This window comes from Stegostoma tigrinum, chromosome 5, assembly GCF_030684315.1.
Source record: "Stegostoma tigrinum isolate sSteTig4 chromosome 5, sSteTig4.hap1, whole genome shotgun sequence".
NCBI lineage: Eukaryota > Metazoa > Chordata > Chondrichthyes > Orectolobiformes > Stegostomatidae > Stegostoma > Stegostoma tigrinum.
The window spans coordinates 101,981,386-102,008,300 of record NC_081358.1 but is presented as its reverse complement, the minus strand read 5'-3'; the positions used below and the strand labels follow the sequence as shown (position 1 = coordinate 102,008,300).

At 41.7% G+C, this 26,915-nt stretch overlaps 1 protein-coding gene across 1 annotated transcript in view; it reads right to left on the bottom strand.

The window, feature by feature from the left end:
- tg (thyroglobulin) overlaps positions 1-26,915 on the bottom strand; it is a 333,710-nt gene that overhangs the window by 234,536 nt on the left and 72,259 nt on the right. The window contains exons 23-29 of the mRNA XM_059646355.1: positions 26,403-26,552; positions 23,172-23,342; positions 17,857-17,979; positions 13,131-13,246; positions 11,414-11,522; positions 5,554-5,751; positions 3,946-4,113 (exon numbers count right to left, since the gene is read on the bottom strand). Of these exons, the coding sequence (XP_059502338.1) occupies positions 3,946-4,113; positions 5,554-5,751; positions 11,414-11,522; positions 13,131-13,246; positions 17,857-17,979; positions 23,172-23,342; positions 26,403-26,552 (1,035 nt within the window). The remainder of the gene's footprint in view (positions 1-3,945; positions 4,114-5,553; positions 5,752-11,413; positions 11,523-13,130; positions 13,247-17,856; positions 17,980-23,171; positions 23,343-26,402; positions 26,553-26,915) is intronic.

Here is a 26,915-nt window from a genome sequence, read left to right as displayed (position 1 = left end):
AATGGTTTAGATTATAAAAAGTTAGTTATAACTTACATTCTACCATTCCAAAATTAACTTGAGACAAACTGTAGTTGAACACAGACAAGTCAAATAATAATTGCAATCAAGACAGATCCTACATGTTTCTCAGTAGTCCTCCCAAGACATTAGTGCCACTGTATGTCACCATATCTCAATAAAACTTCACAAGGGATTACAATTCATCCATCTTGTTAACTTGGCCTGGACACTACCTCCAAAGCCATCTGATTGCTCTCATCCTCATTCACCTTCCTATGATCTCCTGGTTTCGGGAAACTCATTCCAGCACTTACTCATCAGTGCAACTCTAGCTTTTCATACGTAATAAGCTTCAACCAGCCCTTGCTTTTGTTTCCTGAGTTCCAATTTTGCTGAGTTGCAAAAAAGCAAATCCTGGTTGTGGGTTTCCTTCACTCTCACTCACAGATGCACTGAACTATTAATGATATATAGCATCTTCCAAATTACCACACCTCTCAGAATGTATCTGTCTCAAACATATAGCTGCTTTGAACTGTTTCCTAGAATGTCTTCCTCAGTTCTGACTGCACAGAGCCAATAGCACCCTGTGTTATGTCCTTAGTTTGACAGTTGTGTTCTGCATGGATCTTGTCTCTATCTCGATCTGCCTTTTGCTTACTCCTGGGTAAAAATGAATGAAACTAATAATTTGGAGCAATCAAATGTCCAACCCTTGAAGCTGTCTGCTCCATGAATTGTACATTGTGCCTCACATTGCTGACTTCCACAGTGCAATATGCATACAACCCAGAACAGTTCATAGCACTGACTACAATTTTACTGCAACTGTTTCAGCTTCAAATTAAAAATTCTTATCACTGATTCAAACTGCCTTCCAACCATTTGATCAGAAGGATGTAATTCACGTTAAAAACATTTCATCCTACCACATTTTATCCACTATTTTCTTATATCAATCTCTGCAACTGGAGAATGTGTTGGAATATTCCCCAAGAACCAGGAGTGTGATGGAATACTCCCCAGTTGCCTGGATGCAGCTCCAACAACACTCAAGAAGCTTGACACCATCCAGGACAAAGCAGCCCGCTTGACTGGCACCGCATCCACAAGCATCCACTCCCTCCACCACCCACGCTTAGTAGCAACAGTGTGTACTATTTAAAAAATGTACTGCAAGAATTCATCAAAGATCCTGAGACAGCACCTTTCAAACTGACAACCATTACCATCTAGAAGGATAAGGGCAGAAGACACATGAGAACACCACCACCTGCAAGTTCCTTCCACACCACTCACCATCCTGACTTGGAAATATATCACCATTCTTTTACTATCACTCGGTAAAAATCCTTGAACTCCCTCTCTAATGGCATTGTGGGTCTACCTACAACACATGACCTGCAGTAGTTTAAGAAGGCAGCTCACCACCAGCTTCTCAAAGACAAATAAGGACTGGCAATAAATGCTGGCCTAGCAACCGATACCCACAACTGAATTTAAAAAAAACTTTGGCTTCTTCCATCACTACCTTGGTTCAATCATCGTATCCTCAGTTTATCATCTCTGGACTCAATTTGCTCAACATCCTTCCTGGGTCACCACCAATTTTCTACCTGGATAAACTGTACCTTGTTCACAACTCATCTTTGCATATTCTGTCCCATATTACTTGTTCATGTCCTTAACTGTACTGGTGTAAAAGGTGCCCAACATTTTCAATTAAAATTTCTGGCCACAAAATTGAGCTTTATTCTGAGGAAAGGTTATCTGCCTGATGATTTAGGAACATAGGAACAGGATCTATTCAATCCTTCAAGCCTGTTCCACTATTCAATGAGCTCATGGCTGATCTGTGGTTTAACTCCATATATTGCCTTTGGCCTTTATCCCTTAATACCTTTGCTTAACAAAAATTCACCTACATTAGATTTAAAATTAACATCTGATCTAGAATCCACTGCAATCTGTGGAAGAGAGTTCGAAACATCTATCACCCATTATGTGTAGAAATGTTTCCTAATATATCTCCTGAATGGTCTGGCCCTAATTCTCAGGCTATGTCTATTAGTTCTAGAATCCCCAAAAAGATTATCTTTATTTACCCTGTATCTTCCAATTAATATCTTGGAGACTTTGATCGAATCATCCCATAGCCTTCTAAATTTTAGAGAAAACAGCCTAGTAATGTCATTAGATTTGTAATCCTGAACACCAGGCTAATGTTCTTGGTGTATGGGTTCAAATCCAACCAGCACAATGGTGAAATGTGAATTCAATCAAAATTTGGATTAGAAAATTAGATAAATAACAGCTATGTACTCGATATTGGCCGTCATAAAAATGGTCAATGTGACCATAAGAGCATAAGACATAGGAGCAGAAATTAGGCCATTCTGCCCATTGAGTCTGCTCTGCCGTTCAACCATGGCTGAGAAGTTTGTCAATCCCATTCTCCCCCTTTTTCCCCATAACCCTTGATCCCCTTAGCAATCAAGAACCTATCTATCTCCGTCTTAACTATACTCAATAACCTGGCCTCCTCAGCCTTCTGTGGTGGTGAATTCCATAGATACACCACTCTCTGGATGAAGAAGTTTCTCCTTATCTCCGTTCTAAAAGATCTTCCCATTACTCTAAGGCTGTTCCCTTGGGTCCTAGACTCTCCTACAAATGGAAACATCTTCCCAACATCCACGCTGTCCAGACCATTTAGTATTCTGTAAGTTTCAATTAGATACCCCCTTATCCTTCAAATATAAACCCAGGGTCCTCAAACATTGATCATGAGGTAAATTTTTCATTCCTGGGACCATACTCACGAACGTTCTCTGAACCTACTCCAGGGCCAATACATCTTTCCTGAGGTATGGGGCCAAAACTGCACACAATATTCCAAATGTGGTCTGAGCAGAGCCTTATAGACCCTCAGAAGTACATCCTTGCTTTTATATTCAAGTTCTTCCAAAGTAGATGCCAAAGTTGCATTTGCCTTCCTAACTACTGACTCCAGCTGCAGGTTTACCTTGACAGAATCCTGGACTAGAACTCCTAAGTCTCTTTGCAGTTCAGACTTCTGAATTTTCTCCTCATATATAAAATAGTCCATGCTTTTATTCTTCTTACCAAAGTGACTTCACACTTTCCCACGTTGTACTCCATCTGCCACTTCTTTGCCCACTCTCCTAACCTGTCCCAATCCTTCTGCAGCCTCCTCGCATCCTCAATACTGCCTGTCCCGCTACCTATCCTTGGTTCACTAATGTCCCTTAAGGAAGGAAATCTGCCATCCTTGCATGATCTGACCCACATGTAACTCACAGTAATATGGCTGACTCTTGACTGTCCATGTGGGCTATAAATGCTGGCCCAGCCACTGGCACCCACATACTATAAACAAGTACAAGAAATGTTGTGACCTACATTTTACAATTCTTGTTTGCTTTCTCTAATAAATGGAAAGATTCAAGTTGCTGACTTAACTCAATTAGTTAGACAACTGTTTTTATTCTACTTGCTCCACAAATACTAGACCAGCATTAACAAATAATCAAACTAAAGAAAACATTTCTAAATCAAATGAACTTTTGAAAATTGTTACAGCATCTGCAATGATCCAACTCACTTCTTTTAAAAGGCTTGGATTAAAACCTTATGGTCTTGGGAATTTGTTAAATTATATTATTTTACTATTATTAGTCATAGAGTTATAGAGGTCTAAAAATGCCCTTCAGTCAAAAACAACTACCTAACTATTCTGATTCCATTTTCCAACATTTGGCTAATAGCCTTGTATACCTTGGCACTTCTCAGTCTTTCTTAAACGTTGTAAAAGTTTCTGCCTCTAGCATTATTATGCCTCTAATTATTCCTGTTATTAATCTTCACTGCAAGACTATTATTGGATCAAGAACAAATAATTCCTGCGAGCATTTTGCTTACTGCCAGTGAAGTCCACGCCACCAAAGCTGAACGTAAATGTCTTCTTCTCCATGTTGGACTTCACACCTCTACAAACACCCTCTCCACCGAGCAGTGATGTCACCTGCCAGTCATTATCATTGCAAAGCAGAACATCTGGATAACTCATTAGACCACAGAGCAAGGTACCTGAAAATAAACACAGGTACACAAGTAAGTATCACCGATGCCCTCACTGCCCTCCTCAACTTCACACAATGTCTTGGCCAAATGACCAACAATTGATGGCTGAAAGATAAGGCTAAAGAAAGGCCAACATGGATATTATGTAGAAGTGTACACTTGAGGAAGCACATCTGTGACATTGTAACCTCAAATCATATCATTAGGAGTTTTAATTTTAAACCAGAAGAGAAAATACCTTGAAGTAAATAGATGGAAACAGGCCATTCAGCCCAAACCAGCCTTATATTTCTGCTTGGAGACATCTTTGAAAGTCAGAGACTACATGGATAGAAAATCAAAGTTTAATGCTTCAAATACAATTTAAAAGCTGTGATCTCTATGATATTTACACTGCTACAGATAGCATTTCTGGGAAGTAGAGCTATTGAAATTGCATGTGTGCTCTTATACATTGAGACTATTCATATTGAATACTATTCAGCTGTATATTCCTTATTAAAATAATCACAACAAATTTCTCCCAACTGTCTTCTCCCATCTGATATCTTTAAAAACTCCATGTGCACTTTTCACAACTTACATTCCATATCTACCTTTGTTTCTACCAGCAAAGTTAGCAGATGTACATTTGGTTCCTTCATCTAAATCATGAATAGAAATTGTAAATAACTGAAAGCCAGTACTGATCACTGTGACACACCACTAGTTACAAATTGCCAGCCCAAAAATGACTCATATATACCTACTCTCTGTTTTTGGTTAATCAACCAATCCCCAGTATTATGTAACTCCGACACATGAGGCCTTATTCTACTCAGTAATTTTTGATTTGGAATGTCATCAAGTGCCTTTTAGAAATCTATATACAACACATCCAAACATTCCCTGCAATACAGCAACAACTAATGTATCCCTTGAGATGATATGGAAATCCCTGTAACAGTGTGTTAACTGGCACATGCCTATATGTTTTAAATGCATCGTACAATCTATAGAGAGCTTACCCACTCCAGAAGCTTGCTCCTATAATATGTCGCACTCTCCAATGTAACAAAGTATACAGTGCAAAAGTGAGTTCCTATATAATGAATTACCCAGTGCAAGAGATCTCTTCTATGTAATGTGGCACCATTCTACATTATCGCTACCATTTAGTATGCAGTATATAATCTGTTTCCCATATAATAAATAATACTATACAGGCGATACCTTCTACATAACATAGTGCCAACCTGGATATCTCCTGTATGTAAAATCATACTCATTACAGAAGCTATTTCCAATAAAATGCATTATTCCACATAGACACTCTCTCCTTTCAATGCAATGCACTTGACTAGTGATTGCACAAAGGAAATTGCATGGAAAGTTCTTTGATATATTTCTGAGGATTGTTTAAGTCCCATATAAATGCAATTCTTTCATTTTAAAGTTCTATTGTACCTTCATCAATGGTTATCTGGCTCAACATGAAACCATCGCAGCATTGCTCCTTGCCACAGGCCTGTCTGCAGAAATGATGTACATCTGTTAAACTTGAACCACGTGCAGAAAAAGCCACTGCCTGGTACACGCTTGTAATCACATTACGAAAATCTGTCTGCTGGAAGATCTTGTGAAATGTTGTCGTGAATTCATGGCCTAGAGAAAATGAAGAACATACTTAGAATGATAGAACCCAATGGTGGAGCTAATGCATTCGGCACTCATTGAAAATGGACATTGGCTCTTTGAAAGCATTGTCCACTTGGTCCCACATGCTTTCATCTCAGCGCTAAAAGTATCCACTTTCTAGTATTTATTTAATACTCTTTGAAAAGAATGCTAATGAATCTGTTTACACCTGGTTTTCAGACATTTAATTCCAGATCATAATGTAAAATGTACAGATTAGGTAAGATTATTGATACCTGTTCTCTCCATAAACTGTCAGAGAATTAAACTCTAAAAGAACATAATCCTTTCCACATCAAGCAGATGTTCACCTGCACATCTGCTAATGTGGTATATTGCATCCGCTGTACCTGTTGTAGCCTCTGCTACATCAGGGAAACAAACGGAGGCTTAGGGATCGCTTTGCAGAACACCTTCGCTCGGTTCGCACTAAAGAACTGCACCTCCCAGTCGCAAACCATTTCAACTCCCCCTCCCCCTGAGATGACATGTCATCCTGGGCCTCCTGCAGTGCCACAACGATGTCACCCAAAGGTTGTAAGAATAGCAACTCATATTCCGCTTGGGAACCCTGCAGCCCAATGGTGTCAATGTGGACTTCAAAAGCTTCAAAATCTCCTCTACCCCCCACCGCATCCCTAAACTAGCCCAGCTCATCCCTGCCTCCCTAACCTGTCCTTCCTCTCACCTATCCCCTCCTCACCATTCAAGCCCCACCCCCATCTCCTACTTGCTAACCTCAGCCTGCCCCCTTGGCCTGTCTGTCCTCCCTGGACTGACATATCTCCTCCCTAATTCCCCCCCTACACTCACCTTTACTGGCTCCATCCCCGCCGCTTTGACCTGTCTGTCTCTTCTCCACCTATCTTCTTCTACATCCGTCTTCCATCTGCCTCCCCCTCTCTCCCTAGTTATTTCACAACCTCCTTACCTCGCCCCATTTCTGAAGAAGGATCTAGGCCCGAAACATCAGCCGTCCTGCTCCTCTGATGCTGCTTGGCCTGCTGTGTTCATCCAGCTCTACACCTTGTTATCTCAGATTCTCCAGTATCTGCTGTTCCTAATATCTCTGAAATAATCCTTACCAGCTGATGTAAGGGGAAATGATAGCCAAGAATATGATTCAAAACATATTTCCTTTGTTTTATTAAAAAAAAGACAACATCACTGTTAAATGAAGATCCTCCATTTATCTCTTGGTAGACACATACCAAATGGTATCCTTCTTGGACATTTTCAGATTTGCTTTGGAGCAAATTTTATGCCCTAGATCTTTGAAAAGTTGCATGCAAATGATGTAACAGGGTTTGTAATTTCTCCCGGTTAAATTTTTGCCATTCCTTTTTGAAATTTTGGTACAGGACCCAATGAAGGGAGCCTCACCTTACCTCACCAATGGTGTCAGTACTACAGGTTGCTTTTTCATTGATTCTTTCATGGGACATGTCACGAGAGAGCCATCCCAGTGATTCAATTGAAACACATGGATTGCTTAGCCAATTCAGAGGAGAGTTAGAGTCAAACAGACTGCTGTGGATCGGGAGTCACATGTAGGCCAAACCAGATAAGAGCAGTAAATTTCCTTCCCTTACAGGAATTTGTGAAGCATACGGGCCTTTACAAAAAGTGGTAACAATTACTGAGACCAGCTTAATATTCAATATTTTATTAATTGAATTTAAATTCTACCCCAAGGTTAAAACCAGCACCCCAAGAGCATGATTCTAGCACAGTGACATGAACTCAGAAGGACAGGCAGGGAATATACAAAAGCTGAGAGTCTAAATTTAGATATTTATGTTTCAATAGCTCCTCTTTCCATCAGACCTTAAGACCATAAAATTTAGGAGCAGAATTAGGTGACACAGCCCATCGAGTTTGCCTCTACAGCCTGGCAACCTCACTGCCCACCAAACCCCACACCCCAGCTCCTCAACACTTCCTGTTCCCTCACCTATCTTTGTGTCATCTGAAAACTTAGTGAAAATACCCTCAGTTCCTTTGTTGGGATCATTAATAGTAGAACATGAATAGTTGTGGTCCCAAAACTGGCCCATGTGGAGCTCCACTAGTCACCAGCTGCCCATCCTGACAAACACTGCTTCATCCTTACGCTCTGCCTTCTGCCAAACAGCCAACCCATTGTCCATTCCTGTACCTTTCCATTAAAACCTTGTGTTCTTATCTTATTCAGCAGCCTTCTGTGTGGCACTTTGTCAAAGGTCTTCTGGAAATCCAAATAGGTCACATCAACTGGATCTCCTTTGTCTAACTTGCTCACTACCTCCTCAAAGGATTCTATAAGATTTGTCAGGCATGACCTCATCTTGATGAAGCTGTGCTGACTCAGGCCTGTTATAACCATGCACTTCCAAGTAATCTGCAATCTAATCCTTAACAATGGACTTTACAATCTTATCAATGACCAAGGTCAGGCTAACCAGCCTTATCGTATTCTATCCCTCTCCCTTCATAAGCAGATGTGTCACATTAGCCATTTTCCAGTCCTCTGGGCCCACACTGACTCCAGCGACTCTGGGGTATAGTCCATCAGGTCCAGAGATTTATCCACCCTCAGACCGTTCAACTTCTTCAGCACCTTCTGCTATGCTCATGTCTCCCACTGTGAATATTGATGCAAAGTACCTATACAATTCCCCCACCATTTCTTTATTCCCCGTCATTATTTCTTCAGCCTCATTTTTCCAGTGGTCCAGAATCCACTCTCATGTTGCTCTCATCTTTTACATATGTGAAAAATTCTTGAAATCTTCTTTTAAATTACTAGCTTGATTGATCTCATATTTCATGTCTGCAACCCCTACCAAAAAAAAAGCCCATTTAAGTTGTCTTCTGCTGGTTTTTAAAGATTTGCCAATTCTCTGGCTTCCCACTAATCTTCACCACAATGTCTGCTTTTCCCTTTGCTTTTATGCTGTCCCTGACTTCCCTTGTCAGCCTTGATTGCCTCATCCTTCCTTTCATATGTTTCTACTTCCTTGGGATGGATTTCTGCTGTGCCTCCTGGATTACTCCCAAAAATTCCTACCATTGCTGCTCAACCATTTTCATTGCTAGCTTCCCCTTCCAATCAACTCTGGCCAACTCCTGCGTCATGTCTTTGATGTCAACATTACTCAAAAGTAACACCATTACATCTGACTCAAGCTTCTTCCTCTCAAACTGCAGGATGAATTTTATCATATTATGGTTCCTGTCCTCTCGGGTTTCCTTCAATTTAAGCTCCTTAATTAAGTCTGCCTCATTACACATCAACAAATCCAGAATTGCCTGATCTCTGGTGGGGTCTACCAAAAGCAGCTCCAAAAAAACTCATAAACATTCCAAAAATTTCTTTTTGTTATTCTTTTGTGTTAAACATTTGCATCAGGGTGGTGCTTGTACTCTCAGTAAATTTTGTTTCCAAGATGAAAAGGCTTAAAATGAGACGTACAATTTCTCAGGATAAGATTCTTTGTAGAGTCCTTGAAACATTGTGAGTTATATTTTCACAAACTGTTGCATTTGACACTCTGCATTGCTACAATTATGCTGAATGTTGTAGTGGTTAGTATAGCTTTTGATTGCATCGTCCATGGCTCATTTCTAAATAACAATGTCATTTTGTGGAATAATCAAAGACGTGACAACAAAATTACTCAATACATCATTTTTAGCACACTGTTATCAGATTTGGTAAGAAACCAAATTCAAAAATTTCTCCGTAAACAAATTAGCCAGCACACTTTGGCTGCAAAGTTGGTGCCCATAACAGTTCTGGTGCTTTGGGTGAAATCTACTCTCTCATGTGCAAGTCCCTCCATGGCCTCACCACTCTCTTGAGCCTTTCAAAACCCAGTCCCCAGCCCACATCTCTTGTGTTTGGTCATTTGCCTGAGCTCAGCAATAATGACTTCAGCCTCCTAATGTCTAAGGTCTGGAATTCTTTTTTGAATTCTATTCTCCTCTCCACCAGCTCATTCTTCCTTAACATTTACCTCATTATCCAAATGTTTCATAACAGAGCCTAACATTACCCACGTTAGGTCAGTATCAATTTTTGACCGATTGCAATACTTTTATTAGACTAAAGGTGCTAGAAAATGAAAGTTATGAGCATTTTTCCCCAAGATCTTAACACTGGAGTTCCTTGTCTCCCTGATTTCTCTAACTCCTATGAAACTTGTTTCACAGTCACTACTACTTGCTGTGCGTTATGCTCTCACTTAAAATATTACCACTGGGTAGCGTCCAGCGTTGTGTGTCATAGTGTTGAAGGTAGGTTACTGTTTAAACAACAGCTTCTTGCAAATACAATACTGTCTGCCAAAAATAATCAGACAATAAAAAGGCCACTTCAGTTAGCTTCGGGTTTCATTTTAACTCTGTCCACATTCTGTTATTAGAGTAAACATTCCCATCATAACCACAGAAACATTGCTTCCACTCTGTTTCCTGACAAAAATGTGTTTGCTTGTTTGAAGTTACCATCAAGAATGTAAATGTTCCTAACTAGGAATGCCAATGCTAAGAAGTGTTTCCCATGTTTCAAGTGCAAGTTGTACCTTTCTCATTATCCAAAGCACTCATGCAGAAAGAACAGAAACAAGTTTTTTATATAACTACTTCAGACAAACAACTAGACTGTTGCCAAGAAACCAAGAGATAGAAAGTTGTTCACAGTTACATGTGAGTCACATGCTCAGCACAGACGTTCACAGCATCAGAAAGTTCAAAGGAAAAGGAGTAAGGGAGAAAACATCAAAAAGACACAGAATCTTTCCTCATAATAAATAAAGACTGACTGTTGAGGGCATATTGTGATTTAGCAAGATCAAGGAGTGCAGAAAAGAAGTTACTGTTGGTAAAATTAAAGGGTAAGTTAGGCAGCCTGATTAATTGACATCCAACCCACCACCCTCAACATTCATTCTTCCCATCACCACTACACAGTGGCAGCAGTGGGTGCTATCTATAAGATGCACTTCAGCAGCTTACCAAGTCTCCCTCAACCAACCAGTGAGGTACTAAATATCTCTGTCAGGGCCCCAGTATTCTCCTGCCTTGCCTCCATAGCACCCTGCAATACGTCTCATCAGGCCCCCAGGATTTGTGCACCTGTATGTCTACTAAAACATATAATACCACCTCATTAGTAATCTTATCATATTCTAGAACCTCAGCATCCCAACTGAAACCACTGGCTACAATGTCTTTCTCCTCTGTGAATACAGATGAGAAGTATCTTTTGAAGATCTAACCCATGCCCACTTACTCCAGGCACAGGTTGCCTCTTTAGTCCCTAATAAGTCTCACCGTTTACTTGCTCATCCTCTTACTCTTAATATACTTATAAAAAGCCTTGATCCCATCTGCCAAAGATATTTTGTGGCCCATATCTGCCCTCCTAATTTTCTTATTAAGCAACCTTTCATACTCTCTCTGCTTTGAAAGGACCCCACATCTTAATGTGCTGTACCTGATGTATGTTTCCTTGTTTGCTGCAGAATTACAATGAAAGTTGGCATTGTAGCTTGAAGCTATTCAAGGTCAATCCCATGGGCTCATGCAATAAAATCTGCACACATTTACAGATGGCTCATTTCCATAGAATTCACATAATACTCACCCTTCTTCCTGTAGACGCTCAGATTTCCATCACTGTTACCGCTGATCCTGAGTTGGCAACTAATCCCATCATATCTGGCTGTGGATGAGCTCCCCAGAAATCCTTGCTTCTATGATAAGAATGATGGAATAATAAACAGCTAGCAAACTGATTTATGAACAGGATATCAGATAGTCGTCAAGGAGTAATATGGATGATAATAGATGGCTGTAAGTATGAAGAACAGTAAACTGTCAATAGGATACATATGCCGTCCAATGCTCTAATACTAAGTTTCTCCTCATATTAAATTCCTCCTTGTGTTGTCCTTCCCTATTCTGCAGATTAATTTGGTCTCCCAATCTTCTGAGAATCTGCTTTCAGTGATTTTTGTGGATAGCCTACTTCATTCAAGCTAGTATTTCTGGCCAAGCTTCTGGCCACTCACAGTTATCCAACAAGCGTCTGACAAGGGCTTTATACTGAAATCTTTCAAACTAAAAGCAATCAAGGGCATCAACTGTAGAGCACCCAAATGGAGATTCAGCCCTAAAGGTCCAGCCAAACAAGATGTATTCCACAGAAAAGAGAAATTCATAGAACATTCAGAACATAAAAAGAATAACTTTCCAATGAATATGGTCAAGGGGAGAGAATGTTACACAGGTTTATCTTGAACATTTGAGGTAAGGCAGTGCTGTAGGCCACTATCTCCACAGCCCAGATGACAATCTCCATGATTTATTCATGATTTTGTTGAAATGATGCTATGTGATTAACCCACTCATAAAGTGAATGATCAGTCTCTTAATTTATTCAGGCATAATTTTGGACATTCCTTTTTACTTCCATCTCCAATGTTCATCTCCCATTTCTTATTTTAATTCTCCCTCATTTTCTCCCTCACAAAAATCATTAGACAGCACCTTCAAAACCCCGACTACTTCCATCTAGAAGGACAAGAGCACCAGATACACGAGAACAGCATCACCTTCAAGTTCATCTCCAAGTTACTCACCATCCTGACTTGAAATATATCATCATTCCTTCATTGTTGTTGAGTCAAAATCCTGGAAAACCCTTCCTAATGGCACTGTAGGTCTACCAACAGCACATGGGCTGCAGCAGTTCAAGACCATTGCTCTCCAACATCTTCTCAATGGCAACTAGAGATGGACAAAACCTGCTGGCCATCTAGGAGTACTTACATCCCATGAATGAATAAAGATAATTGATCTTGAAATATGGAACTATTCATGCCTTTTTTATATATAGAACCTATATGTTTCCTTTCTCCTGTAATTTAATATTTTTCTTAAAACCAAACTCAAAAGTCTTCTAAACAAAACTTGGTTTCATGTGCTCTTTCCTCCCCCTTCACAATTTGGTTTTGTTCTGCACTATTGATATCAAAAGAGCAGGAAAGTGACATTAGCTGAGTTGCTGTGAAGGTCCAGCACAGACACACAGGGCTGAATGACATCCTTATGAGCTGTGACAATTCAATCATTCCATGATCTTTTGAATCCATTTAAAAATGGAGAGAAGGGCTTTGTGGGAATTGAATATGACCTGTACAAGTTCTGAAGAAGTACCTATATAGTGAGATTCACTATGTTGGCCTTTTTCTTGGTTCTAATTTTTGATGACTCTCAATATGACAAGCGTATGAGTATCGCACAGGATTTTCAGCAAAAATATCAATAATTTGGACATAAGTCCAAATCATCTCCCCTACCTGTCCAAAGGTTTTGCAGAGCAAGTTGGATTCCGAGGTACTGTAAAGCTCACAATGGAAAACCTCCCCTTTGTGATATAATGCCAGAAAGTTACATATCTCACTTCCAAAACATTCTGCAAAGAAAAAGATGATGGTTTTTGATAAGTGTGACTTTATAAGCGTGACTTTGTGATTTATCTCAAGCAAAAGAATAAATATCTTAACAGGAAAACCATACAGGAAACAATGAGATCCATTTATTTAACGGTGTGTTTTCAGCCCCTGCAACCACCCCTTCTCCAAAGCCTTTGAACAGTCCAGAGTAAGTACGCCATTGGTTTCAAACATGATTTTGTCTCTTGTACAATTCAAAAGAAAATTAAAAGCAAGCTTATGAAATAAGAACGGCTCTCATCTCTGCTGATTGTAATGGGCTTGGGTAACCAGAGTTTGCAGATTGTCAAAATAAAATCAAAGATTAAAATACTTGAAAACAACAAGGTGTTGTGGTCTAGGATGCAGAGCCTGAAAGGATACTGGAAGCCAGACTCAATGCTAATGTTCAAATGGAGATTTACAATTCACTTGATCAGATAAATACAATGGAGTCAGTTAGGGTGAATAAAGACAAGTATTTAAAAATACAAAGGAGTCAGTTAGATTAAATACAGACAAGTTATTTCTGTTTGTGAAGAACCCAAAACTAAGTGATATAAATAGCCACTTGATGATACAGATCTTAAGTCTTGCTGATAAAAGATAGGTTGTGGTGGCATATAAACAACATTTATAAGGTATAAGAAAACACTGCTTGGTTGACAAGTGGTGGTTTACTGATTGTGGTACTGTCATGGAGAATGAACTAGTTAATGATGACCACCAGCTAACTGCCAAACTTTGTTTACATTTTTAAACAACGTAGGTTGACTCTCATTAGTCAAAGCACTATCCTGACAAATGAATCAGAGAACTGCTGGTAACAATTTTGTCACATTGAAACGGATACAATGAATGTACACGTTCTTCCTGTTTCAAACAACCAGGCCTTATATATTAATATGTAGCTTCCTGTACATCTTGGTGTAACTTGTGAACTGTCCTAATGAGTGCAAGATAAAAAGCTTTGACAAGGTTTGATTTTTCTGTAGTATTCATATTACAAATACTAAATGGTCACTTATAAATCTAATTAGAAATTAACTGGGATTAATGGAATAGCTATTTCAAACAGCAGGCACAGACAGAGTGGGCTGATTTTCCTCCTCTGTACTTCATAATTGTATAGCTGCAGCTTTCCTTATTTTCTGATTAAGTTGGGTACGTTAAGTGTTGACTAAGTTGATACTTCTACCGTCAAGAAAGCTGATGGATCATGTGCCAATCGGCTTGGTAAAAGATGGCTGGGGAGCGCTAACAAGCTTCTTAGTGAATTATAGCTTCGATGATGGTGTCCCAGTTCCCCAGAAACTGCCTGCCTCCAATTGTAATCCTATGGACAGTAAGTGACAGTTTAAGTTTCAGGGGATCCACCAGTTAGAAGGTAGGACTTTTGCTTCTCGAGGAATGGTTTCATGGGGAGGAGCAGATCAAGGATGTTGGCGTTTAGAGCATGGGGCAGCCTTTGGGAGATCCCCCCCCCAATTTGTGTCTCTAGTTGCCCTCCAGTTGGAACAGATGGATGCCCCGTCAGGCAGGGCCACCATTGTTACCCATTCTTGAAGCCAGTCACATTTGTTGTCTGGCACAAAGCCACATTTTCTGCGAGGTGGTAAGCTGAGGCTCTGAAGTGTCCACCAATTGATCAATTAATCAACATTGAGTTGAGTGACTCCCAAAGTCACCTTGGATGCCTTGCATCACCTCCAATGGGCTTTATAGGTCAACAGATCAACTGGACAACACTGGTGGTGGTTACATGAAAGGAAACAAAAACACAGGTGATTTGGTAACAGAAAATAAAACCATTCAGTTATGTGTAAGAGTTTCTTGATATAAAAAGTGTCCCCAGGTCCCACCCCATACATAAGTACAGTGGCAAGAAGAGGGCAGATTGCTCTGCCAGGCCAAATCACCCAATTATTTTCCCATTTCACCACTTGTCAATGTCTCTTGGAAGGGAAAAATTGCACTCTTTGAGGTTTTGGTTGAAACTGAATTTCAAAGAATGAGTCCAGGAAATAATAAGTGGAATAGAAAGTGAAACTGTCACATTGATATAGAGGTGGTTTTCAGATGTCGTCTTCTGACAAAATTTACTTGGACTCATACATTATTTACCACAAAGAATCTGTACATCCGAACCTACAGAGTGCAATTCCTGAGACATTTACTGGTCACACTGCTCCTCTGAAATGAAGAAAGACAGCATAAAGTTCATTTACCTCACTTGTCTGGCTTTTCCTTGGGCTGAACTTTTCCACCTCCCACTAGGCATGTTTTTGGCAGCATTGCAAAGAAAATATGTGGATAACTAGCCTGATGCTGCCACTGCCATTTCCATAAAATGGAATCAATATCCTGAAGGGGGATTTGCTAGGTAGCTACTTGGGATGGATTAAATTCATCTGACGGAAGGGGTGTGTGGGACCCTAAACATTAGTGAGACAAAGAAGAAGGTTAAAGCTAGCACAGAAGTTAAAGAGAGCAAGTTAAAGAGACAAGGCAGGCCGGAGCATGGCAGGAAATGAGGGAAGGCTGATGAATTAAACTGAACTCATTTCAATAGAAGAGGCCTGACAGATAAGGCAGATGATCTCAGAGCATGGATGGAAACATGGGATTGGGGTAGCACAGCTATTATTAAAACATGTTTGGGAGAGGGACTGGAACTTGGTGACTGACTGTGTGGAGTTCGCACATTTTCCCTATGTCTGTGTGGGTTTCCTCTGGGTGCTCCAGTTGCCTCCCACAGTCCAAAGATTTGCAAGCTAGGTGGATTGGCCATGCTAAATTGTTTGAAGGGATAAGGTCAATGCAGGCAATGGGACTAATTCAGATGAGTTGAGCTGCAGGGCCTGTTTCCATACTGTATGAATGTAAGACTCTATAAAATGGGCAAGCAAGCACCATTATCTGCAACTCACCTACAATTATTAAAAAAGTTAATTCACAGTTAATTGATTTCATTAACAAGCCAATTTCTCTGAACATTTCGATGTCCATGTCATGACATCATTCTTGTTGGCAGTCAAGATGGAGTAGTGAGGCCATTTTCTCTAAACAATCTGATTAAAGAGTGGTGGTAAGAAAGTAAATATTGATCATGGGCTCTGAAAGTTGAGGCTAACCTTGGAAATGCCAACTAGCATTCTAGAGTGAAGCTCTTAAATGGGAAGAGGAATCAAAATGGGTATAGCACTGGTCAACAGGAATATTCAAAAGCAAAGCTGCCTCAGAACAACACATGAGATATTCAGGGGCAGTCGAGACATGTTCCAACAAGGGAGAAAGAGACTGCTGCCAAATCCAAGATAACAAAGTGTGGAGCTGGATGAACACAGCAGGCCAAGCAGCATCTCAGGAGCGCAAAAGCTGACGTTTCGGACCTAGACCCTTCATCAGAGAGGGGGATGGGGTGAGGGTTCTGGAATAAATAGGGAGAGAGGGGGAGGTGGACTGAAGATGGAGAGAAAAGAAGATAAGTGGAGAGGAGAGTATAAGTGGGGAGGTAGGGAGGAGATAGGTCAGTCCAGGGAAGACGGGCAGGTCAAGGAGGCGGGATGAGGTTAGTAGGTGGGAAATGGAGGTGCAGCTTGAGGTGGGAGGAAGGGATGGGTGAGAGGAAGAACAGGTTAGGGAGGCGGGGACAAGCTGGCCTGGTTTAGTGATGCAGTGGGGGAGGGGATGGGCTGGGCTGCTTTTGGGATGCAGTGGGGGAAGGGGAGATTTTGAAGCTTGTGAAGTCCACATTGATACCATTGGGCTGCAGGGTTCCCAAGCGGAATATGAGTTGCTGTTCCTGCAACCTTCAGGTGGCATCATTGTGGCACTGCAGGAGGCCCATGATGGATATGTCATCTGAGGAATGGGAGGGGGAGTTAAAATGGTTCACGACTGGGACTAACCTCATCCCGCCTCCTTGACCTGTCTGTCTTCCCTGGACTGACCTATCCCCTCCCTACCTCCTCACCTATACTCTCCTCTCCACCTATCTTCTTTTCTCTCCATCTTCGGTCTGCCTCCCCCTCTCTCCCTATTTATTCCAGAACCCTCTCCCCATCCCCCTCTCTGATGAAGGGTCTAGGCCCCAACATCAGCTTTTGTGATCCTGAGATGCTGCTTGGCCTGCTGTGTTCATCCAGCTTCACACCTTGTTATCTTGGATTCTCCAGCATCTGCAGTTCCCATTATCTCTGCCGCCAAATCCAGACTGCCCTGAATGATCGAAACATTTTTAATTAACTTGAAAGAGTTTTTTGATGAGCTAACAGAGATGATTGCATCTGGTACTGTTGTTGATATTATGCTAAAGAAATTCCCTTGATAAAATGTAAAATAATAGCACAGCAGCGAGGGAGAAGACCATGCTATAAAAGGGAAGGTGATAGCATGGATACAATGTTGATTGACAGGGAACAGACCAGTGGAGAACAGGGAAGAGCAGGGGGTGTGGTTAGCTGAGATGTCTCTACTGACCACCAGCACAGGCATAACAAGGTAAATTGTTGCCTACTGTACTGTACCTAATGTAAAATTCTTGTGAATGAAACGATGAAGCAATCAGAGCAAGCTTGATGTATCTGACCTGTGAGACAAGCTCGAAGCTGCCTCTGACGATCAGTGTGGGCAGGCAAAACTTTGCTGATGTCTGTGCCTTCGGAGTTCAGAATCAGTTGGGATTCATCAATGCTGTCAAATTGTCGGAACGCTTCAGGTGGAAAAATAAAATAAAACTTTGTTTAAGAAATATAAGGATATATGTAATAAGCAAACGTTAGTCCCCCTGACAATTAATGTTTGTCTTACTCTCTCCTTTGCTATCCAGATTGCGTGTACTGAAAGGAATCAAAAGGCAGTCTATGGAATATGCCAATTAATGGAGATTTTCTTTATATTGACTTTAGGCAATGGCACACAGATGTCTGAAGACAAGTAACATACAAATGAAAACAGAGCTTTATGAATTATATTTTTAAGAGGCCACACATGTAGTTTTTCTTCCTCTTTATGTCCCTTGATCAGTTTTATCTTCATCTTACTACAGACACTGGTACTTTCCTATTCCTACTACAAATTATTTCTACCATGTCATCTATTGATACCATTAATTCTCAGAGGTTATCTTGCAAAATTTCAAATTATCCACTCTTCCTGAAATCTTCACTAATCTCCCCCGGGCCATGTCCTTCGAAACCAACAGCCTGCCCACTCAGCACTAATCTATCCTGTGCGAGGTTTAGACTACTGATTCCGTTCAAAGGTATTTGTTCAGTATCATTTATCTTCCTGTTAATGGGCTTCCCTGACTGAAAATAGCCAATTAATAAAATGTGAGGCTGGATGAACACAGCAGGCCCAGCAGCATCTGAGATGCTGCTGGGCCTGCTGTGTTCATCCAGCCTCACATTTTATTATCTTGGATTCTTCAGCATCTGCAGTTCCCATTATCTCTGAAAATAGCCAATTGTCTGGGACCTTATTTCCTGTTCATGGGTGACCATGGGTAAGAATTCCTAAATCATTACAATTCCAGATGGAATACCCCAAGCTGTCAATCTTTTGGGTGAGAGAGATGAACTGGCTTCCTGTTTTATTCTCCCACCCCCTCTATTAGTTGCAAAACCTCAGCCAGTATAGTGGCATCCCTCGACCCTCTCTGACCCTCAAGGTGCATTGTTATTGGGAAGAGTTTGAAGTTATTGACTTCCTTAAGGAAGATTATTTCATGGAGGTTTTCACCATGACTTCTGTTTTAAGTGCCCTGACCAGCTGGTCATATGCTAGCTGGTTAAGACTTAAATTTCAGGTACATCTTGAACAGGCTGCTTCCTGAGGGCATGGAACTTTTGACGGTCTGCCTTCAGCCTTAAATGTTGTGCACACAAGATGATCTTTTTGTACTGCCTTGCAATCAGTGGCACTTCACTCAGGCAACAGAAAATGAACAGCATGTGCTTTCCCTGAGGGTTTTCTCTGCGGGATATGGTCCAGTGTTGGACTTATCACTTCAACTGCTGTGCAGTCTATTCAAAAGTGATAGAGAAAGCTTCCATCTCTGCCTGCTGAAACTTAGGAATTAAACAAGCTGCTTCTGCCCTTAAGTCTGAGTCAGTGGTATCTTCTCAATTCAAGCGGTCTTAGCTTAAACCCCCTTTCTTATCCTTTTTATCCTGAAATTCTCTCTCACGTCTCTTGTTGGTCATACCTTTTTTTTCCAATACTTGCTCCCACGTTCTTCTTCACTCTTTCACTTCCTCTTCGCTCTCCTTCTCTTTTTTTCATCTCACTTTGCGCCTCCTTCCTTTGTTAGTGCAATTCTAATTTCTCCTGCTTCAATTTTAATCTGTCTACTGCTATACTTACCATTTCATCAGTATTAATTTGTGCCTGTAAACTGATGGCTGTTTTTTTTTAAATTTCTGGCTTTTTGACTAATGGATTTCTAATCTCAAGTGCCTTGCTAAATCTTTTAACTGTTTGTGAGGCAAAATTTTAAATCTTCAAAAGTAACTTCCTTAATTCTGCTTGGAAAGCACTGGAATCAAGCACACGCATCTTTACCCAGTAACAGTGTAAATTCAAGGAAGTTTTTGTAGTTTTTCTTAAATTGGTTTCAAAGTGACTACTTACCTATTTTAATACTTCCATTTCATCTGTTGGTTCAAATAGTAGCCACAAGCTCCCAACTTGTTGTGGCCAAATACCAATGAGACCCAATCTGCCCTGACCAGATCCCGGATGTGGTTCCACAAGCTATCTCAGTTGCAGACAGAATAGTCTCAAGTTATCAAACTTGTGGGTGAGAAGAAATGAACAGGCTCCCTTTCTTTAGACACTCACCCCTTTAGTTAGTCGTAACAAGTTTAATGTGAAAAAGCATCCCTCCCTTATGGAACCTTTCTCCAATACCCAAGCAAATTTATGTTTTAAAATGAGCCAACACAACTAGGCTTTCCTCAATTAACAGAAGAGTATGGTTACTTGATACAAAGCGCAAGAAGAAATATTCACGTAACACACATAGCCATAGACTAGAATTGAGAAGTGAGTTCAAAAAAGAATAAAACTTAGAAGATATATGAGTCAGTCTCTGTTAGTTGAATTTCTTTTGCACTGTTTCCTTTTTACAGAGGTTGGTTGGCAACAGTCAGAGTGAGGAAATCTTTCCTTTAACCTGCTTCTATTCGACTGGTGTGCTGGCTACCTGTCTTAACGCTCGGAGAAATATTATATTTTATCTGCAATGCCGGGGGGTCTAGTGTGTCAGCCCACTGGCACACACATTTACCTCATCTGACACCATCATCCATGGCACAACTTAATCCACTGACAAATCAAGACCAGACCTGACCTGGCAGTTTTTTAAATACCTCTGCTCTCAAGTATTCATGAAAGACGAAGACACAAAACATGTCTCTCACTCACACAGCTGCCTGTTCTGCCTGTGTACAGTTAGTGATAATTCCCAGGAGATTGTAGTCAGTTTTACTGCACTTTCTCTCATTTTACTCCAACCCATTTGAACCTTTCTTGGCACCTCATTAGGTGTGACATTCCAGAGTCTGTCTTTCACCAGACAGCCAGTGAATTGACATCCACTGTCAATTTTTGAATGGATGTCCTTTTTTTTTCAAAAAAAAATATTACAATTGAATATATTCAATTAAAAATAATCCTCTCAGTCTCCATCTCAGGTAACCAGCTAGAAACTGATGTCCATTTTAAGCCCACTGACTCCCATAGCTACCTAGAATACACCTCCTCCCACCCACCCTCCTGCAAAAATTCCATCCCCTATTCCCAATTCCTCTGCCTCTGCCGCATCTGCTCCCACGATGAGGCATTCCACTCCCGCGCATCCCAGATGTCCATGTTCTTCAAGGGCCGCAACTTTCCCCCCGCAGTGGCCTAGAATGCCCTTGACCGCGTCTCCCGCATTTCCCGCAACACATCCCTCATACCCCGCCCCCGTCACAACCGCCCCCAGAGGATCCCCCTTGTTCTCACATACCACCCCACCAACCTCCGGATACAACGCATCATCCTCCGACACTTCCGCCATCTACAATCCGACCCCACCACCAAGCTATTTTTCCATCCCCACCCTTGTCTGCCTTCTGGAGAGACCACTCTCTCCGTGACTCCCTTGTCCGCTCCACACTCCCTCCAACCACACCACACTCGGCACCTTCCCCTGCAACCGCAGGAAGTGCTACACTTGCCCCCACACCTCCTCCCTCACCCCTATCCCAGGCCCCAAGATGACCTTCCTTATCAAGCAGATGTTCAGCTGCACATCTGCCAATGTGGTACATTGTATCCATTGTACCCGGTGTGGCTTCCTCTACATTAGGGGAACCAAACGGAGGCTTGCGGACCCCTTTGCAGAACACCTCCGCTCCGTTCTCAACAAACAACTGCAACTCCCAGTCGCGAACCATTTTAACTCCCCCTCCCATTCCTCAGACGACAGGTCCATCATGGGCCTCCTGCAGTGCCACAATGATGCCACCCAAAGGTTGCAAGAACAGCAACTCATATTCAGCAGCTCAATGGTATCAATGTGGACTTCACAAGCTTCAAAATCTCCCCTTCCCCCACTGCATCCCAAAACCAGCCCAGTTCTTCCCCTCCCCCCACTGCATCACAAAACCAGCCCAGTTTGTCCCCTCCCCCCACTGCATCCCAAAACCAGCCGAGCCTGTCTCTGCCTCCCTAACCGGTTCTTCCTCTCACCCATCCCTTCCTCCCACCTCAAGCCACACCTCCATTTCCTACCTATCACCTCATCCCACCTCCTTAACCTGTCCGTCTTCTCTGGACTGACCTATCCCTTCCCTACCTCCTCACCTATACTCTCCTCTCTACCTATCTTCTTTTCTCTCCATCCCGCCTCCCCGTCTCTCCCTATTTATTCCAGTTCCCTCTCCCCATCCCCCTCTCTGATGCTAGGCCCAAAACATCAGCTTTTGTGCTCCTGAGATGCTGCTTGGCCTGCTGTGTTCATCCAGCTCCACACTTTGTTATATTACAATTAAAGTTTAATATGCCCATTGGCAATCGAGGTTCATATGATCCGTGGCCATAACAACATTATAGCTCTACAGGTTGCCAAATAATGTCAATAGCAGCTCTTTCATGTGGAGTTGCATATAAAAAAAAGATACAGTCGGGATTGAACGTGCTGAATCACAGTGGCACTGTGGTTAGCACTGCTGCCTCACAGCACCAAGGACCCAGGTTCAATTCCAACTTCCAGTGTGTGGACTTTGCACAATCTTCCTGTGTCTGAGTGAGTTTCCTCTGGGTGCTCTGGTTCCTTCAGAAAAATATGCAGGTTAGGTGGATTGGCAAGCTAAATTGTCCAAAGTGTGCAGGCTAGGTGGGTTAGAGATGGGAAATTCAGGATTATAAGGATAGGTTAGCTGGTGGGTCCGGATGGGATGCATTCAGATGACTCGATGGGCCAAATGGCCTACTTCCACACTGTAGAGGTTTTATCATTCGATGAAATCAATAGTGTGAACACATAAATTATGCCTTATATTGGCTATGGTAGGTTAGGCTCAGGGTCTGTTTTGTTCCCAGCTCTTTAAAATATATTGCTTCAACCTCCAAATTGAGTAGGAGCTGAGAGGAAGAACACCAGAAAAGAAATCACCCCACTATCTTTCATGTAGTTGTTCACTTGACTCATTCAATCTGGGTGGTGGGTACAGTCACAAAGAAAATCCTGGTCACAGAAACAGCAGCAGTTAGGACGCTTGAACTAACAAAGTTCGGGATTATGACTGACAATGGGGCTTAATGTTCATTCAAACTCCAGTAAGCACATCCTTTAATGAAATTTCACTGTAACAAGCAAAAAGAATTCAAATAATCTGAAGCACATTTACTCACCGATACAATCGGACTCAGTGAGAGGGCTGATGGTTTCGGTCCAAGGTAACCGCTTTCCATTTGAAGTAACGCAGAAAAATTTCTGAGTGTCAGCGTCTTGCTGAGTTGCTCTATACTGTCCTAGTGGGTCACAACTTGGATTCCAGGGACTGGTTTCACAATCTGTTAAACCTGTTAGGGTCACATAGGTAAATGAATGGTGTATCTGGGAATTTATCAATCGAGCAAAATATCTTACTTGCTTGCAAATTGTTATGCTTCCCTAATGGTGGGAGAGTAGCAAGAGGACTCTATTCTCTTCCTCATTGATGCTAAAGCCTGGTTTTGATGATGGATGAGGCTCACTTAGGACACCAGGAGGAGCCTTATTAGCAAAAACAAACGGGGACTTTGTAACTGATGGCAGTTTAATCTGTTCTTGTACAAAACATTCACCTTGGCCATGCTGTTTGGTAACATTATCAGCAAGTCAGTGAAACAAAATAAAAATCTATAGGGCACAGACAACCAGGGGTAACAAGGATAGTTTGTGGTCCTCTGTTTCTAGGAAGTTACTATCATTCCCCCTTCCTCTAAACTGCAGGATCCTCCTCCCAGAAATAGCTTGTTGCTTGGGCTTCTCCCAGCACTTCCACCAGTCACAACCTTCCACTGGAAATGATCAAACAGTTACTGGGGAGAGGGGCATATTAAAATGAGGCTATGCTGTTAGCAACTGCCAGGCATCGGACTCAAATTCAATGCATGGGATGGACATTGCTCCTGGTGGGAGTTAAAATCAGGTCTTTTGGCATATTAGGAAACTTTGAGGTGAAATCACTGACATTTCTTGGCGTTGTCAATCAGAATGGAGCATTTATTGTGGCAAAGGGGAGAAATGCAAAGAGATTAACAATTGATAGGGTAGTGATAAGAATAGAATTGAGTTTATAAAGTATTGGATTTGCAAAATGAGAATCACTGAGGCCAATTTTCCTTTATTAGTGGATTCAAGGAGCAGTTAGACATAGTGTGAAGTGTTAAGAGATTTAGGGACATAAAAGAGAAAGTGATAAACACAGAAACAGAGTCCTTTAGTCCACAGACATAATGGGAACTGCAGACGCTGGAGAATCTGAGATAATAAAATGTGAGGCTGGATGAACACAGCAGGTCAAGCAGCATCAGAGGAGCAGGAAAGCTGACGTTTCGGGCCTAGACCCTTCATCAGAGAGGGGGATGGGGAGAGGGTTCTGGAATAAATAGGGAGAGAGGGGGAGGCAGACCGAAGATGGAGAGAAAAGAAGATAGGTGGAGAGAGTATAGGTGGGGAGGTAGGGAGGGGATAGGTCAGTCCAGGGAAGACAGACAGGTCAAGGAGGTGGGATGAGGTTAGTAGGTAGGGAATGGAGGTGCGGCTTGAGGTGGGAAGAGGGGATAGGTGAGAGGAAGAACAGGTTAGGCAGGCGGGGACGAGCTGGGCTGGTTTTGGGATGCAGTGGGGTAAGGGGAGATTTTGAAGCTTGTGAAGTCCATATTGATACCATATTCGCGTTGATGCCGAAGGTTGCAGGAACAGCAACTCATATTCCGCTTGGGAACCCTGCAGCCCAATGGTATCAATGTGGACTTCACAAGCTTCAAAATCTCCCTTTCCCCCACCGCATCCCAAAACCAGCCCAGTTCTTCCCTTCCCCCGACTGCATCACTAAACCAGCCCAGCTCGTCCCCGCCTGCCTAACCTGTTCTTCCTCTCACCTATCCCCTCCTCCCACCTCAAGCCGCACCTCCATTCCCTACTTACTAACCTCATCCCACCTCCTTGACCTGTCCGTCTTCCCTGGACTGACCTATCCCCTCCCTACCTCCTCACCTATACTCTCCTCTCCACCTATCTTCTTTTCTCTCCATCTTCGGTCCGCCTCCCCCTCTCTCCCTATTTATTCCAGAACCCTCACCCCATCCCCCTCTCTGATGAAGGGTCTAGGCCTGTAACGTCAGCTTTTGTGCTCCTGATAAGCTGCTTGGCCTGCTGTGTTCATCCAGCTTCACACTTTGTTATCCTTCAGTCCACAAGCCTACTACATTATTTAATGAAATTATAGCTAACCCTTGGCCGAACTCCACACACGAGCCAGTGCCCGAATCATTTAATATTCTGGGCAAACAAAAATCAATAAATTTCAGATTTGAATGCAACTATTAATCTTGCATCAATTGATATTTGTGGACAGCAGAGTTCCTGGGGAGGTGCTAGAAGGAACTCAGGATTTTTTGTAAAGGAAATTCAAAATGAATCTTTGCGTTTTGGAGGACAGTTAAAAAAAATTCAGTGTGAGAAAAATAAATCAAAGAGCCTACAATCGTTGGATGATATATGCTGATCATTCCACAATTTCATAGCTAAGATCAACTACTATTCCAGGAATTCATTACCACTGTCCTATGATGGCAGCAGAATACAGTCCATATACTCGCCGTGTGGCCAAAAAGCAAAACATCTGATGACTGGATCCTGCTTCCAAATTTTAATTCATTAGTAACTTAAATCACTGCTATTCCTGCAGACCCTGTTGTCCCAGGTTTGTCAACAATGAAGTTTGAGAGACATCAATCAAGTGACTTAATCACATAAATTATTCATAATATATGACAGCACTGTTATTGTTTAATCAAACCCATGGCCACAGATGCCCTGGTCATTGATCACTGCTGTTTGATGTATAAACAAGGTACAGTACTGTGTTTGCTAATATTATAGCGGTGACTATGCTTCAAAACTATGTGAAGTATTGAGGAACAAGAGAATGTGAAAGACTCCACGTGAAAGTCTGTCGTTTCATTGATTTCTTTCTTTGCCAGATATTTTTAGTGAAATATTTTGTGATCACAAAATGTGCCTGGAGCCTGGAAGTGTGTGTGTGCGCACGCGTGAACGCGGGAATTGTACTGTGAAGCAAGGATGGTTGAGGGAGAATTCAGGAGCTATCAATGTGACAGAGTTCTGAAGAAGATTTGCATTGGGTCTGCAACATTAATTCTATTATGCTCTCCACAGATGCTGCCAGGCCTGTTGAGTTTCTCCAACAGTTTCTGTTTTGATTACATTAGTGGACAGGGAGGTTGACAACAACTGTTCTGAGGAGGAGAGATTAGATGATGAAGCAGCAGAGATGTCTAAGATAAATTTTAAAAGACAGGGAACTAGAAAAGCATAAAAATATGCAGAATGGATTTAAATATGATACTAACACAGGTGGGCTGAGAAAGCTCCAGGAGACACTGTCCTTTTTCCTTCTGGGCATTTTCTACACTTGACACTTCCGGCAGCCTCCTGGTAAAATCCAAGTGGGCACAGGATGCAGGTGCCACCCTGAGAAAAACTGCCAGCTGGGCACACAACTGTAAAAGGAAAGGACTATAATTATTAATCTATTTCCATAACACAAAAAAAGCAAATTGGCTTTGATATCAAACAATAAAGCAACATTAAATTAATAACAGAATTACTGTAAAGCAACAACAGGCCAATTAGCCTGTTGCATCTGAAAATCATTTAAATCATTGAAAATTACTTAACGCTAAAATATAACAATCAGCAGGCAGAACAATTAAAAAAAATAGCAATTAGCACAATTTCATGCTTGTCCAAAATCATTGAATCCTGAAGTAAGAGAAAGACTAGATAAGCGTAATACAACATACTTGGACTTCAAAATATACATTAATATTAATGCCATGATTAAGGCCAGAGCATGTTGAATC